Below are 16,771 nucleotides of genomic sequence, written 5' to 3' on the forward strand. Positions count from 1 at the left end.
CCTCTAACAGTCGTGCGTGGACCGGAGCACTGCCCATGACTGTTAAAAGCCACTCAAACTTCTCAGCAGCTTGTAGCAGAGCGTCAAAAGAGACAGTCATTTCTACTATATGCAGCAATACTATAGTACTACTGTGTACAGCACAAGCGAGCAAACAGATTTGCACATTCAAGTCCTCTAACTCTAAGGATACCAAAATACAATAAAGATAAAAATTATATATATATAAATCAGACCTATCAAAATATAGAAGTTAACTCAATCTGTAAACAAAAAAATAAAATTCGAAAACAAACTTTGGTCCAGCAATCACAGCTTTTGGAACTTTTATTGTTTTCAAGTGCAGTACGTAGTAAAGTGAATGGCGTCATTCAAAAGTACAACACATCCTGCAAATACAAGCCCTCATATGTCTGTGGACAGAAAAAATAAGTTAGGCTGTGTGCACACGATGCGTTTTTTATGCGTTTCTGCAGCTGCGGAAAAGCATTAAAAACGCATGGAAGAAGGGCAGCAATGTTCCCCAATGGAAATCCGCATATGCGGTGCCCATGATGCGGATTTTTCCGCAGCGTTTATGCTGCGCTCAAAAATCCGCAGCATGTCCATTAATTTTGCGGAAACGCGGCGTTTTCGCCGCCATTGACTTGCATTAGAACGCGCCAATTCCGCAAGACTGCATTTGTACTTGCGTAATTGGCGCGTTCTAATGTGCGGATGGTACCCAGGTGTGGAGGAGAGGAGAGTCTCATCCACACCCAGGTACCATTAAAAAAGCTGTAAAAAAAGAATAAAATAAAAAATAAATGTATACTTACCTTCTGTTGGCCCGCGCACCACTCCTGCTTGGTTCCCGGCACTTTGCAGTGAGTTGAAGGACCTGCGCTGACGTCAGAGTCATGTGACGGGTCACGTGACGCTGACGTCGGCAGGTCTTTCAATTCAATGTTGCCGGCAAGGGAGAACGGAGTGAGCAGGACAGCGCGGGCCATCGGAGGGTAAAGTATAGATTTATTTTTTATTTTTACCATTCTCTCGGGTCACACTATATCAATCCATGTTGTTTGCATGGATTTATATAGTGTGACCTAGTTGACAAGCACATTCCAAGTGATGCTAAAATCACCTGGAAAGCGCTTGTCAATCCGCATGCGGAAATGCATGTGAATCCGCAGGAAAAACGCATGTACAATCCACATGCGTTTTTTCTGCCAGGGAGATGCAGAAATTTTCTGCTTCATTTCTGCATCGTGGGCACATAGCCTTATTCTTCTTGGAATGAGAGGAAAAAAACAAAAATGGAAATCGTGAGGAAGGATTTAAAAAGGAAATGTGGCACCATGCTCTTACCTATGGAAGTAGTGAATAATATATAGGTGAGAAAATTAATTTTTATTGATCAAGAAATTGATACACTGGGGAAGAAAACCAGAAAAAGCAGGTGCAAATCCAAATATACAACCAATCTAATCAAGAACCGTAAAATACAATGGATAGGTGTAAAAGACATTGATGGGTATCAAGAACACATATAGATTAACAACGATCAATGGTAACAATAAATGCCATTATATGTAAGGGTATCAGTATATATCAAGACATGCAGGGCATAATGGACCTTGTGTTGTAAACCGACACTGCTATCAAGGACACATATGGATTATATATATATATATATATATATATATATATATATATATATATATATATATATATATATATATATATATATATATATATATATATATATATATATATATATATATATATATATATATACACATACATACATACATACATACATACATACATACACACACATACACACAATGGCATAATAGACCTTGTGGTGAAAATCCATAGAAGGTGTCTGCGCCTTATTACAGCCGTACCACCCACCATTTCCATATGTAAAGACATGGTAAGTTCCCTATAACAGAACAGCCACACTTAATGTAAAGCAAGTGATCACTTTGTGCTGTGAAATTCTTAGCAGTTCCTTCCTACAATCATTTACTGCATTGCAGCTCAGGCAGGCGAGTCCGATTTCCAGGGTTAGCGGAGCAGTAAAGCATCTATCTGCGGAGCTCACACTCCCAGTATACGGTCCTGTATGGTAAGTGTGCAGCGTCATGTACGGACTTACAGCAAACTAATCAGCACAGAATAAAACCTCCGTCCAGACAATTTTGCAGCATCTGCATATTTCGGCATGTAAGCAGAAAACAATCCGCCAAAAGCAATGCGCCTAAATGATTCCTACTGGAGAGGGCTCCGTACAGATGTACAGGCATTACCGAGCAGTTTGTTTACCAGCTGTCCCAAAAATAATACAATGGCTGTTCCCGAAGCCAAAGCTTAGATTGATTCAAGTTGGAGACACTGCACAAATTGAAGCTATAATTTTACACACGGCCCTTTGTCCTCGAACACTCCCACAGTACTCATAAATCACATTTATCACATCACTGGAAGCCATAAAAAAGGAAAAGCAAAGCAGAATTATCCTATAATGCGCAGAAAAATAAAAAAGGGTTTGATTTTTCTTTTTTTAATCCCATCACAGATCATAAGAGAAGATTGTGGCTCTGAGTAGGAAAGACTACACGAGAGGGAACATTAGTGTCAAGCTTATACCCTAGGAGATTACAAGGCTGCGAGAGGAGACGGGCCGAGCCAGGACGTGTCAGAAGTTATCTTTGCTCCAAATGGCCTATGTCGCGGGTGATAAGAGCCGGGCCTTTTCCCCTTATCCCATCAGGCAATTCTTCATTTTACTCACGCTCTATAAAAGATAGACACCGCTTAACCACTCAATCCAGTCTTACTTATTACCAACTCTACCACCAAGAAATGATGTCTCTGGATGTATGGAAGTGCAGTCAACCTGTCTGACCAGGCCATTAAACCCTTCCCAACATCTGCTGTAGATGGGTGCGGGTGTACGGAGTCGGCCCAGGCGGAAAGAACCCACTACTCCTGTAAGGAACTAATGGGCATGAACCAACCCTGATCTGTTAAAGAAACCACATATAATCTAACATTATTCCCATATTTAGAAGTTATACAGCCGCCTCCTTCCTGTAACAGCAGCGATGGGCGCCAAGATTCAATTACCCCCTTAAAAGCAGCTATCAATCTTTGATCATGGCATTTAAGATATGCAATCTAGGGGGCACATAGTTCTAGGTGCCCATAGGCCCCCTGTAGTTGCAATCGCAAGGTGACAATGAAATGCCATAGGAGCCAGAGACCTTCTGAAGTTCCCAATTGCTGTCATGTTGGAATTTGTGAGAGGCCAAACTATAAGCTCAGCTTCTTAGGAGATTGTAATTTTAGCTACATAGTTGTATTAGGACCATTAGGTAGAAGCAACAATCAGATAATCGCAGGTTCAAGCCCACCAAAAGAGGGAAGAGAAGAGATGAAAAACACACCGTATCACCATGATCATACGAGAATCATTTTTCCAGATAGAAAACCCATAAACAGTGGCAGAATTGCGTTTTTTTTCCAATACACTTTTGTTCCCCTCCAGGTTTCAGAATAGTGTGCTGTAAAATAAAATGTGTCATAAAAGCTACACTAACTGGCTATGCTCCACAGAAGTATCAAGGTGGCGGTGATGAGGGCATTCAGCAGTCCCCCGGATGCCAAGGCAACTCATCGGACGCTAACTTTCGGGTCATGGAGGGCACTATGGACATCCCATTGACATTACGCCATTTAGATGTGGTCAGAGATTAACTACTTAATGTGAATGGAACCCACCCCCCAGGGATGTAGTAGTAGGTCACTGACTGGGGAGGAGGGGGGGGGTCACACTTCCATCCTCTTAATTATTGCATCAGCAGTACTTACAGGAGAATGAAAGGCATGGAGTCGTACCTCAAACTATGCAGGAGAACGTGCCCCTCCATTTAATGGGAGACATTGGAGAGTGGTTTTATTTAAATGATCTACATAAAAATATGAAATATTGCATTTTTCCCATGGCCACCAGAGCAGTCACACAAGGCAGATATTTCCTGCTCATCTCCTCATTACAGGGGTGGGGGAGTTTGTGACAGATGACTAGCTGGAAGCAGAGATAAGGTAGGATAGCAACACTGCACAGATAAGGCTCTACATACAACTCCCAGGGGTTCTGGGGAAGGGCTGTACGCCATCATTTCTGGATGCTGTAATAATCTTCATTTCTCTGTTAACTCACTACTATTCATACACCCCGAGTACAGAAAATACAGGAAGGATTTCTCTCTAATATGGCTGCCCCAGGGAAACACACAACTGTAACCAAGTATATATTTGTTAATTACTGCTGCAGCAATTTATATAGGAGAGCACTGCTAGTGGTCCACATAGTGACAGGGAGAAACCTTTCACAAGCAGGAGGACGAGACGGCTTTGAGATACTATGGCATGTCTTTAACCCCTTTACCCCCGAGGGTGGTTTGCACGTTAATGACCAGGCCAATTTTTACAATTCTGACCACTGTCACTTTATGAGGTAATTACTCTGGAACGCTTCAACGGATCCCCCTGATTCTGAGATAGTTTTTTCGTGACATATTGTACTTCATGATAGTGGTAAAATTTCTTCGATATCACTTGCGTTTATTTGTGAAAAAAACGGAAATTTGGCGAAAATGTTGAAAATTTAGCAATTTTCAAAATTTGAATTTTTATGCCCTTAAATCAGAGAGATATGTCACACAAAATAGTTAATAAATAACATTTCCCACATGTCTACTTTACATCAGCACAATTTTGGAACCAAAATTTTTTTTTGTTAGGGAGCTATAAGGGTTAAAAGTTGACCAGCGATTTCTCATTTTTCCAACAAAATTTACAAAACCATTTTTTTAGGGACACATCACATTTGAAGTCACTTTGAGAGGTCTTTATGACAGAAAATACCCAAAAGTGACACTATTCTAAAAACTGCACCCCTCAAGGTGCTCAAAACCACATTCAAGAACTTTATTAACCCTTCAGGTGCTTCACAGGAATTTTTGGAATGTGGAAGAAAAAAATGAACATTTAACTTTTTTCACAAAAATGTTACTTTAGACCCAATTTTTTTTTATTTTCGCAGGGGTAACAAGAAAAAATGGACCCCAAAATTTGTTGTGCAATTTCCCCTGGGCACGCAGATACCCCATATGTGGGGGAAAAACACTGTTTGCGCGCACGGCAGGGCTCGGAAGGGAAGGAGCGCCATTTGACTTTTTGATTGTAAAATTTGCTTGAATAATTAGCGGACGCCATGTTGCGTTTAGAGAGCCCCTGATGTGCCTAAACAGTGGAAACCCCCCCCACAAGTGACACCATTTTGGAAACTAGACCCCCCAAGGCACCTATCTAGATGCATAGTGAGAACTTGGAACCCCTAGGTGCTTCACAAATTGATTTGTAAAAATGAAAAAGTATTTTTTTCTCCACTTTTTCATTTTTACGAATCAATTTGTCAAGCACCTGGGGGTTCCAAGTGCTCACTATGCATCTAGATAGGTGCCTTGGGGGTCTAGTTTCCAAAATGGGGTCACTTGTGGGGGGGTTTCCACTGTTTAGGCACACAGGGGCTCTCCAAACGCAACATGGTGTCCGCTAACAATTTGAGCCGATTTTCCATTCAATTTGTTAGTGGACACCATGTTGCGTTTGGAGAGCCCGTGATGTGCCTAAACAGTGGAGCTCCCCCACAAGTGACCCCATTTTGGAAACTATACCCCTCAAGGATTTTATTAAGGGGTATAGTGAACATTTTGAACCCAGAGGTGCGACACAGAATTTGATAACATTAGGTCATCATATTGAATAAGTTGTCATTACTCTTGAGCGCAAGTGCTCGCTACTTGAATCTGCATTGGGTACTCAGGTATGCACCATGTATCAAGGGTGCTCAAGTGAAATGCTCGAATCCCCGTCCGCATGTTTCAGTTATTAGACACCCCAAAAAAAACATGCGGGGAATCGCTCGTGCATGGCAGGCAATCCCCGCGAGGTTTTTTTTGGCCGCGAAGCATATGGGACGGAGACTCAAGCACCCGCGATACTCAGTGCATACCTGAGCACCAGATGCAAACTTAAGTAGCAAGCACTTGCGTTCAACACTAGTTGCCATATCGTCTTTTTTTTTTTTTTTTACTTTTGGAAAAAAAAAAAAAAAAAAAAAAAAAAAAAAAAAACAACCCCAACCCTAACATTAGCACAAACCCAACCCCAGCCCTAGCGTTCATTTTTTACGCCGTTCCTCGTGCGGTATAAGTGATGAGATTACTTTATTCTTTGGGTCGGTGCGATTACAGCGATACCAGAATCATATCGGGTTTTTATGATTGACAGCTGTCACACACTAAAAGACACATTTCGTAAAATCTAGTTTTTGCATTGCCATATTTTGGCCGACAGTCATGTGACTGCTTGTTTTTTGCAAGATGAGTTGACGTTTTTATTGGTGCCATTTTCAGGCACGTGACATTTTTTGATCGCTTTTTATTCCAGCTTTTGGGAGGCAGAATAAACAAAAACCAACAATTCAGGAATTGTGTTTTTGTACATCTTTTTATTCTGCTCCGGGTGTGGTAAAATTGATAAGGTAGCTTTATTCTTCGGGTCAGTAAGTTTACAGCGGTCCCACATTTATATTGTTTTTTATGTTCTGGCGCTTTTACACAATAAAAGCCATTTTATAGAAAAAAATATTTTTTTGCATTGCTTTATTCTGAGAGCTGTAACTTTTTGATTATTCGGATGATGGAGCTGTATGGCGGCTTGTTTTTTGCGGGACGAGATGACGTTTTCAGCGATACCATTTTTATTTATATTCGTCTTTTTGATCGCGTGTTATTCCATTTTTTGGTTGGCGGTATGATGATAAAGCATTGTTTTTTGCTTTGTTTTTTTTTTGTTTTTTTTAACCGTGTTCACTGAAGGGGTTAACTAGTGGAACAGTTTTATAGGCCAGGTCGTTACGGACGCGGCGATACCAAATGTGTACTTTTATTGTTTGTTTGTTTTTTTTTCTTAATATTTATTGATGGGTACATTATATTTTTATTTTAAGTGGATTATTTTTTTATTTTTTAATATTTTTACAATTTTTATTTTTTTTTCCACTTTCTGGGAGTTTTTTTTACTGTTTTACTTTGTCCCACTATGGGACTTTCACTTTTTTTATTCTGATTGCCTGCATGGCACAGGAATGCAGCACCATTCCTGTGCCATGCAGTCAGTCAGCGCTTGACAGGGAGAAGATAGTTTGGAGATGCACTGCGCATGTCCAAACAATCTTACTGCTGTCTGGTGACCCGGATGTTGTCATGACGACATCGGGTCGTCATGGCAACACCCGGGAAGCCGCGGCAGACTGCGCTGGAGGCCGGAAGAGGAGGCGAGTATACCGATCACCTCCCCTTGCCACAGCAATGCTGCGATCGACTTTGATCGCAGCATTGCGGGGGTTAATGTGCTGGGAGCGGTGCGGGACCGCTCCCTGCACATAGTACCAGGTGTCATCTGTGACAATCAGCTGACACCCGGCGGCGATCGTGCCCGCACAGCCTGTGTGCGCGTGCGATGACGTACTAATAAGGGTCAGGCTCTTAAAGCCCAGGACACTGACGCGTCATGGGCTGAAAAGGAGTTAAAGAGGGTTATAAATGCAAGACATCCAAGAAAGGAATGGAAACATTTACTTGTAGGAATAGTCTAGATTTCCTGTTGAATGTGCAAATCTTATTTGCAGCTACAGGAAATATTTCATGGGAGACAAATTATTGTTAAAGGGATTCCGCAGCTTTAAAAAAAAAAAAAAAAAAAAAAAACGTAACAGCGCACTGTCTCCCTACACTGCGGATGATTCCTCAATGTGTTTAGTAAAAGACAAGACATGTACAACAGCTTGTGAGTTGTTAGTTTAATCAAGTTGCATGCCTTTAACTGTGATAAGTCAGCACACATTTTTTTAGTAATCAATGCAGAAATCCAGGTAATTCCTAAGAGCTCTTACAACTCTACATTACAATTTTGGTTATATAGTAAGTTACTAAGCCATGCCTTTGTCGACCTCACCCTACTAGTATTGTTTCTTGTGTGTGTCATCTAGGAGTGGTAAAACAGCATTTCAGTGACTGTCCAACAGGTAGATGTCAGTAAAGAGTCTGCAGAAGATGTCTACTGCCTCAAAAGTGTGCAAGACAAGGCCCTGAACACCGTAATACCAGACTATTATGCCTTTCAATCTGTTAAAAAGTAAAAGAAAAAAAAAAGTTTATTGGGGGCCTAATGGGAATATGGGATATTGGTTTTGATTTTTCCATCATGTCTTGCCCTATATGTATGCCATGGGGACGGTGCAAAGTGTTTATGCCCATTCGGCTTTTTATGCCAGCTTCACCAAAGTGGGCCAAACTCAACAGCATCCACCAACTTTTTCAGATGTTACGCCATTTTAGTGGTGTAACTGACGCCAGAGATGGTACTCCACTCCCTAACAGGAACACCATTTCTGTTAAGGCGCACGTTACAGAAGTTGCACCGAATTCATGAAGTGACGTGCGCCTCTCAATGAGCTTGGCACATCTTACACCACCGTGCCCCTTGATTAAGACTGGCATGTACAACGCCAGTGTAAATGAATCCACCCCAATGAGTTTCCAGTTGGAATGAAAGAATTGATAGAGCCTGGTGGCAGATCATGAGACAAACCCTACTAAGTCAGTGGGGCTATTAAGAAAATGGGTGCGGACATTGTTGGAAAAGACTTAATTAGCACAAGGAAACCCCTCAAAATTGACAGGACATACCTTTGTCTAAGTATTCCCAAGTACTGTACATGAAAAGCACCAACCTCATTAAACACTGGATACATAACCGCATACAATGGCATGGAAACCATAGAAGTGGTCTCTGCTTCATTCTTCATCTCTTCCATTGTCATCCTCATTCACAGAGACCAGGCTGTTAGAATATGGTGCTATAGAAGCAGAAATCTCCTCATTCAGTGCGCTCGTTGCAGGCGTTCCTATCCGTGCAAGAAATTATTCTGTTACCCTAAAACAGAAGAAACATGGGGGTCAGCGTACAAACCTGCATTCTTAGGATTAGCAAAGCTCCAAAAGCCTGTGCAAAGTTTTGAGCTATCCTTGGTATAAGCCATCAGTGCTAGGTCTGTGGCAGTCCAGCAGTCCCATGCCAGCACTTGTGCGAGCACTGCAGCCTTTTCACACTTTACATTGCATTGCAAGCAGTTTGGGCTTTTAGTACAGGCATTGGTGTTGCAGCAATGTCCTAATTTCTAAGGACAAACTATTGGGAAATTCTGAAGATGACAACCAGCAAGACACTTCTACATCCCTTCATACAATATCCCTTTATACAATTTAAGATAATTTTTCATAAAAAGTGGATAAAAATTAATATTTTAAGAGTAAAAATCTGTCCTATGCGCAGTCTTTTTTCGTGCATTTTCATCATGAGGATTCTGCACACAAAAAAAACTACATTGAAAAAAATTACACTACGTGGGAACACGGACTCAAGATGATCTAGGAAAGGTGGATAATGACTATTATTCACAATAGGTGATTTAGAACTACAACTTAGCATGCCCTGACTGCCGCAGGCTACAAGGCATGGTGAAAGTGCTGGACAGGCACAGGTTGGCTATCCCTGCCTTAAAGGGAACCTGTCAGCAAGTTTTTGCCATCCCATCTGACAGTAGCATAATGTAGGGACAAGGGCCTTCATTCTAGAATTGTATCACTACTGAGCTATTTGCTTTCATTTTGATAAAATCACTGTTTTTTTCTGCTGCAGATCTAGCAGTGCTCTAAATGCTGAGCCCTGTATAATCCCATCCACACCACTGATTGTATAAGGGCAGCCAGTGTACCCAGAAAGCTGCCAATCAGTGGTGGGGGCAGGGTTATATAGAGCGCATGAATATGGAGGACTACCTGGCAGCAGGTCTACTAGTCCTCTAGTGATAATCTCCTGCTGATAAAACTGATTTAATTAAAGCTACACTAAGCGACATCGCTGGAATCAGGGTCTCTGTATCATGCTGCTCTCAGATTACATTGCAAAAACCTGGTGACAGATTCCCTTTAATGCTCCCATACATATTACACTAATGTCTGCTGAACCTGCTGATAGTGACTGGTTCGGCCCACAGCCTAATGTGTTTGGGGCCCCAGACATCTGAACATCAGTGGAGATGTCAATCGGTCATGTCTGATTTGCGACTGCTGATGGCTTATCTCTGGGACATCAAAGCTGTCACCAAACATCTAGCAAAGGCTTTCTCAGAGAGAACGCAGGAGTGCTCGGCCGAAAGAAAAAGTGTTAACACTGCAAGCTTGTAACACTGGGGTCTTGGGTTCAAATCCCACCAAGGACAACATCTGCAAGGAGTTTGTATGTTCTCCCCATGCTTGCATGGATTTCCTTCGGGTTCTCCAGTTTTCTCCCACACTCCAAAGACAAACTGATAGGGTTTTAAAAGGGGAAGTCGGAAATGCAAATTAATGCCATGAGCTACATCAGAAAGTAGTTTAGATTTAAAACATTTTAACTAAACTAACTGCTTTCCTTTTTTGGTTTCCTTCTTTCTGATGACCGATGCATGCTGGGATACTCAAATGAAGAGTCATCAAGGTGCAGAGGCTGCGGTCACTGATGACACTTCGTTTCAGGGGATGGGCTAGTCCTTGAGCGATGTGTACAATGACCGCGCGCTCTCTCACTGACTCAGATCAGCAGTAACAAGCCTGCAACAGAGCGCACTGTCAGTGCATGTTGTCAGAATACCCAGCGTGCAGAGACCAGCGCCATCCCTGCAAGGGATGTCACTGGTCTCTGCATGCCATATATTCTGATAACACGCACTGACAGTGCGCTCTGTTGCAGGCTTGTTACTGCTGATCTGAGCCGGTGAGAGCATGCTGTCATTGCGCACATTGCAAGGGACTAGCCCAGCCGCTGAAACGAAGGTCACTGATGACACTAGATAAAGTATCATAAGACTATGACAGCTTTAGGGAATACTGTGCGCTTACTTTTTTGTCTATATGGTTCTGGACCTCTCTGCATAAGTAACTGTGTGTATAAGGGTATTACGGCTTACAAAATTAAATCCCGGCTCCTACACCTGGTAACTGTTTGACCAGCCCTGATTACACAGGTTGTTGGTCATAATATATTGATATCAGATCAGTGGTGGTCTGACGCCCGTAGCCCCATCAACTAGCTGCTACAAGTTCCGGTAGTAGAAGGATATAAACACTTTGGGGCCGATTCATTTAGGCCGACGTTGTGCACACCAGTCGCAGAAGGGCTCGCTGGAGCACAGTGCACCAAACTCATGAAAAAGGTGCCTCTTAGTGGATCTGGTTAATTGTCTGAGGTGAGTGCACCTAGTCAGAAGTATCAGTACCCCCCGGGTATACTTTCCAGAATGCTCTGGACACCCTACTAGTCACAGACAATCATACAGCACTCAGTGAGTGTCAGGTTCTGCCAATCACAATAATAACCATATTCTCAGGGCCCACGGCAAATGGATCACCCAGAGGGCAGTGATGTCGGATCTGACATTAAATCTGGAGACGAGAGTCTCCCTGTAAAAAACACCTTGAAGGATGAGTTCCCACGTAGCAGCCTCAGCAAACTTAACTGGAGGACCGTGCAACCATTATCAATTTATTTTTGAACTATGCCGACACAAAAACAACAGGTTGGCAAAGGTTTCCGCAGCTAAGCTACACCATGGCCCCCTACAACTCACCGCAGGTGAATGGATAGTCTTATCTAATGACCATGGTACCTCAGCACACAGCAAGTGGTTCAAGTTGAGAGGTTAAAAGCAGGGGAAAAAAAATGGGCAAATGTAAAGGTCCGTTTATATGGACCAACTGCAGCATGATCCCACAATCGGTGGTGGTTTACAAGATGCACACTGAGCAGCTTACACTAGGCTGTTCAGTGCATATAGGTTGCCATTATTCTCGGCACGATTACATGATGCACTGCTGAGAACAGATTGCTTTTTGTGCTGCGCAAATAGTCATTTCACCTGACAGAGCTTTGGCCATTCATTGGGTGACCGGCAGCCTGTTTACACGGAGAGATAATCCTGAAATGAGTGGGGTTTTTTTTTTGTTTTTTTACAAAACTCGCTCACAATTATCTTGCAGTATAAATGCAGCTTAAGAATCTGAGCAGTTTTGAAAAAGGTCCAAACCATGATGGCTAGACTACTGGGTCACAGCATCTCCAAACAGCAGGCAGCCGCTATGCGGTGGTCTGTACCTACCAAAGTGGTCAAGGAAGACTATATACTGCACTGCTGTGGCCTGTACAAATTCTACTGGTCCACATCACAAGAAGGGTGCCGTATACTAATGACGGAAAATACCTGCACAATATGAAGCGTACGCACATCAAACAGTAGCAGAAGCCACTGCAGCCTCACCCACCACAAATGCTATTTTGGACTCTAATAAATTACATTGCACTTACCGCGAGTGCAAAGTGTATAGAAATGAGAGCAAAAGCATTCCCAGCATGTCCAGAGACGCACACAAAGGGCTCTGTGGTCTTACCCACTGAGCCAGCATGGAGTTTATCTACTGTGGATTAAATAAAGTCCGATTAGAGTAGGACAATATTCACATCGGTGGACACCACCAGTTACACTACCAATCAAATTGGGAAAGGGGAGAGAAGGAAAGAAGTTGTGAATAAAAATTAACTATTATTAGTGTGATTAAAAATATCATAAGCGTGTATAAAAACACATACACCCTGTGTAGATAAGGTCACAGCTATAGATAAGATGGCTGTGACCCTGTAAATCCTGGAAGTTATAGGACAGCACAAATTTATCTTGCCACAACCAGGGTCCTTTAAATTAAATGGTTGGGTAATAAATCAACTAGGATTCTGAATTAAACCTATCCCAAGTATGTATATATTCTCTATGTAGTGACAACTGCCCTTATTCACGGTGCTATACGTTTTGAGCACCTGCCACAATCTAAAAGTACCCATAGATCGCTAGCATGCAGTGTACTATTAGATGTGCCGATATATTGTTACAATTAGAGATCGCCCCTGTGTTATGTGCGATCATATATCAAGGGTGCGGAGATTATATCTGCATCACCACCATTATCATGCCGGTCAGGTAGTCAGCCTGACCGTTTAGGTGGATGATAATCCATCCACACCGTGCCCTCTGACGGAAGCAGTGCGGTCTCCAAAACTGATCGCGTACACGTGGTCTGTATAGGCAGGAGACTGTAAGGCTCCAAGGAGACGCTATTGCGTTCCACTTAACATATCAACTGATGTGTCAGAGGCATGAGCGGCATTGTGGGACAGGACTCAGAACACCTAGTAGTGCTGTCACATATATTATCACAGGATCATTCGTCCCTGACGCGCGTTTCGCCGGAGCTACCAGCTTTTTTATTCACAACTCCTTTCCTTCTCTCCCCTTTCCCAATTTGATTGATTTGTTTATCTACTGTGGGTGTACAAAGCAGCGTCTTGTCTACATGCAGCTTTACATTAAAGGGTTTGAAAGTGAGAATCTTCAGGAGAGCACCACTACCTTACCTCCCGGCCTCCTGCTTGCTGGGTGTGCTGCCGGCATGGCTGAGCCACTGGCCCAAACAGTGTGGCTAGCACAGGCAGCTATGCTTCAGCATCATGGGAGAAGTGCAGGGACACGGAAAATAGCCGGCGATATGGCCAATGTAAGAGCAGCACATACAAGCTGAATAGCAACAAGAAGTGGCCGGTAACCTTGGCAACAAGCTGTAAACTATTCAATTAAAAGTCCCTGCACTGATGAGAACGGAGTTTAATAAGAGGTTGATTGTTTTTACAAGCACAATGTAGGTAATTACTCATTCAATAAGATGAATCGTGCTACTTGTTATGCCTCCCCCAGCTACCCGACAATGGAGGCCTTACTGAAGTCCTCGCCAAAGGCATGTGCTCCAACGTCCTTTCCCTAGTTCCCATAAGGCACTGCTTGAACTGGAATTACTGCTGTCCCATAAAAAAAGGCAGTGGCAAGTGGAATAACCATGAGGAGATAAGCGAGGACGTGCTATAAGGAGGTGGGTACACTGTGTATAAGAGCTGCAGAGCGCAGGCCTGTAAGGACGCCCCCTGCACCTGCTGTAAGCCGTCCGGCCCCTCTGGAGACAGACAGATCAGACCTGGTAACAGGCAGGAGCAGCAACCAGCTCAGGAGGGAGACACCTAGTGGAATAGCTTTCCAACTCAGAAATAAGCCCGTTTTGTGCAGTGACCATTTAATAAAACATGACAGCAGAATTTCGTCATAGCCTGGGATCTCTACACCCACATGAAAACATAGGCTTAGTGTCGTTCTCTCAGGCTACACGCCAAGAGGAACGGATTAGATTTTTCTCAGGTACCATGCTAGCGGATTCTCTTTCTCTAAAGCAGATTGAACTGTTTTTATCCACTGACTCTTTACTAACAGTCTATGTATTAATCAATTAGTCAACTCAGATTGAACCGTGCAGTACATAGTCTGTCTTCCTAATTTCATCCGTGTCTCAAGCATCCCCATAAGATTTAAAGGGAATCTGTCAGTAGGATCATCCCTCCTCAGAAGCCTATATGGGCATGTAGGACAGAGGAAGATGAATATAATGATACCTTGATATCCGCAATGTCTTATTCCAGAGAAATCCAGGTTTCTCTGATATGTAAATGAGCTGTTCAGATCTATGGGCCGGCCATAGATCTACATGAGAATCTGCCTCCAGAGATTTTAGATGAAAGGAGGTGTTCCCAGTGTGAGACATGTAATGACTGACAGTCTGCTCTTCTGATCTACATGTCTCACACTGGCAATGCCCCCTGTCATAAAATAATCTCAGGAGGCACTCTCGGGGAAATCAATATCCAGCCTAAAGCCCTGAATAGCTCATTTACATATGAGAAAAAAGGTGGATTTCTCAGGAATAAGACATCAGATATCAAGGTATCTTATTACGACAGATGATCCTAATGACAGATTCGCTTTAATGGCCAAGTCTCATCCAGACTACGGATGAGTGTAGGGCCTGTTTTAAAAGACTGACGCGTGTATAGCTCAATGAGATTAAGGATCAGTGATCCATCTCAGACAGCACTAGGACGTGTCACACGATGTATGACTGAGGCCTCGGACAGCTCCTACCTACATGTGCTGCAGGGTGCAGACATAAGGGAGCTCCAGCTGTGTCACTGTCAGTCTTTACAATATGCAGAGCATATATCGTTTTTATTCCCCCACTGCTCCCCCATATTGTGTTTATCCAAGTTTTTATATTCTTTATACATTTGTCTTTCATTCCCTTATTTCTGGTAGGTTTTCTTTTACATTCATTTTCTCAATTGTCCCTATTAACCCTTTGTTCCTCAACCAACCTTTCACCTTCCCTTTTCTCCTACCCATTTTTTCCATCTCTATTCCTTTTGGTTCCTCCCCACTCACCAACATCCCCTTACCCTCACACGGGGCTCGCGTCCCCCTTACACGCCCCCCCCTCTATATAAGCCCCTCGCACGGGGCTCGTCCCCCCCCCTTCTATATACGCCCCTCACACGGGGCTCGTCCACCCCCCTCTATATACGCCCCTCACACGGGGCTCCCGCCCCCCATACATGCCCCCCCCTCTATATACGCCCCTCACACGGGGCTCGTCCCCCCCCTCTATATACGCCCCTCACACGGGGCTCGTCCCCCCCCCTCTATATACGCCCCTCACACGGGGCTCGTCCCCCCCCTCTATATACGCCCCTCACACGGGGCTCGTCCCCCCCCCCTCTATATACGCCCCTCACACGGGGCTCGTCCCCCCCCTCTATATATATACGCCCCTCACACGGGGCTCGTCCCCCCCCCCTCTATATATACGCCCCTCACACGGGGCTCGTCCCCCCCCCCATATACGCCCCTCACACGGGGCTCGTCCCCCCCCCCTCTATATACGCCCCTCACACGGGGCTCGTCCCCCCCCCTCTATATACGCCCCTCACACGGGGCTCGTCCCCCCCCCTCTATACACGCCCCTCACACGGGGCTCGCCCCCCCCCTCTATACACGCCCCTCACACGGGGCTCGCCCCCCCCTCTATACACGCCCCTCACACGGGGCTCGTCCCCCCCCCTCTATATACGCCCCTCACACGGGGCTCGTCCCCCCCCCTCTATATACGCCCCTCACACGGGGCTCGTCCCCCCCCCCTCTATATACGCCCCTCACACGGGGCTCGTCCCCCCCCCTCTATATACGCCCCTCACACGGGGCTCGTCCCCCCCCCCTCTATATACGCCCCTCACACGGGGCTCGTCCCCCCCCCCCTCTATATACGCCCCTCACACGGGGCTCGTCCCCCCCCCCTCTCACGGGGCTCGTCCCCCCCCCTCTCTATACGCCCCTCACACGGGGCTCGTCCCCCCCCTCTATACGCCCCTCACACGGGGCTCGTCCCCCCCTCTATACGCCCCTCACACGGGGCTCGTCCCCCCCTCTATACGCCCCTCACACGGGGCTCGTCCCCCCCTCTATACGCCCCTCACACGGGGCTCGTCCCCCCCTCTATACGCCCCTCACACGGGGCTCGTCCCCCCCTCTATACGCCCCTCACACGGGGCTCGTCCCCCCCTCTATACGCCCCTCACACGGGGCTCGTCCCCCCCTCTATACGCCCCTCACACGGGGCTCGTCCCCCCC

The 16,771-nt window shown here is 44.7% G+C and overlaps 1 protein-coding gene across 2 annotated transcripts in view; it reads right to left on the reverse strand.

The window, feature by feature from the left end:
* PDCD10 (programmed cell death 10) overlaps nucleotides 1-16,771 on the reverse strand; it is a 44,930-nt gene that overhangs the window by 27,050 nt on the left and 1,109 nt on the right. For both annotated transcript variants that reach the window (XM_073674831.1, XM_073674830.1), the window contains exon 2: nucleotides 8,855-9,057. In XM_073674831.1, coding sequence (XP_073530932.1) covers nucleotides 8,855-8,950 — 96 coding nt within the window. In that variant the 5' untranslated portion in view covers nucleotides 8,951-9,057. The remainder of the gene's footprint in view (nucleotides 1-8,854; nucleotides 9,058-16,771) is intronic.

This window comes from Phyllobates terribilis, unplaced genomic scaffold, assembly GCF_046119375.1.
Source record: "Phyllobates terribilis strain yellow unplaced genomic scaffold, ASM4611937v1 Scaffold_3__8_contigs__length_932513732, whole genome shotgun sequence".
In the NCBI taxonomy this organism is placed as follows: Eukaryota; Metazoa; Chordata; class Amphibia; order Anura; family Dendrobatidae; genus Phyllobates; species Phyllobates terribilis.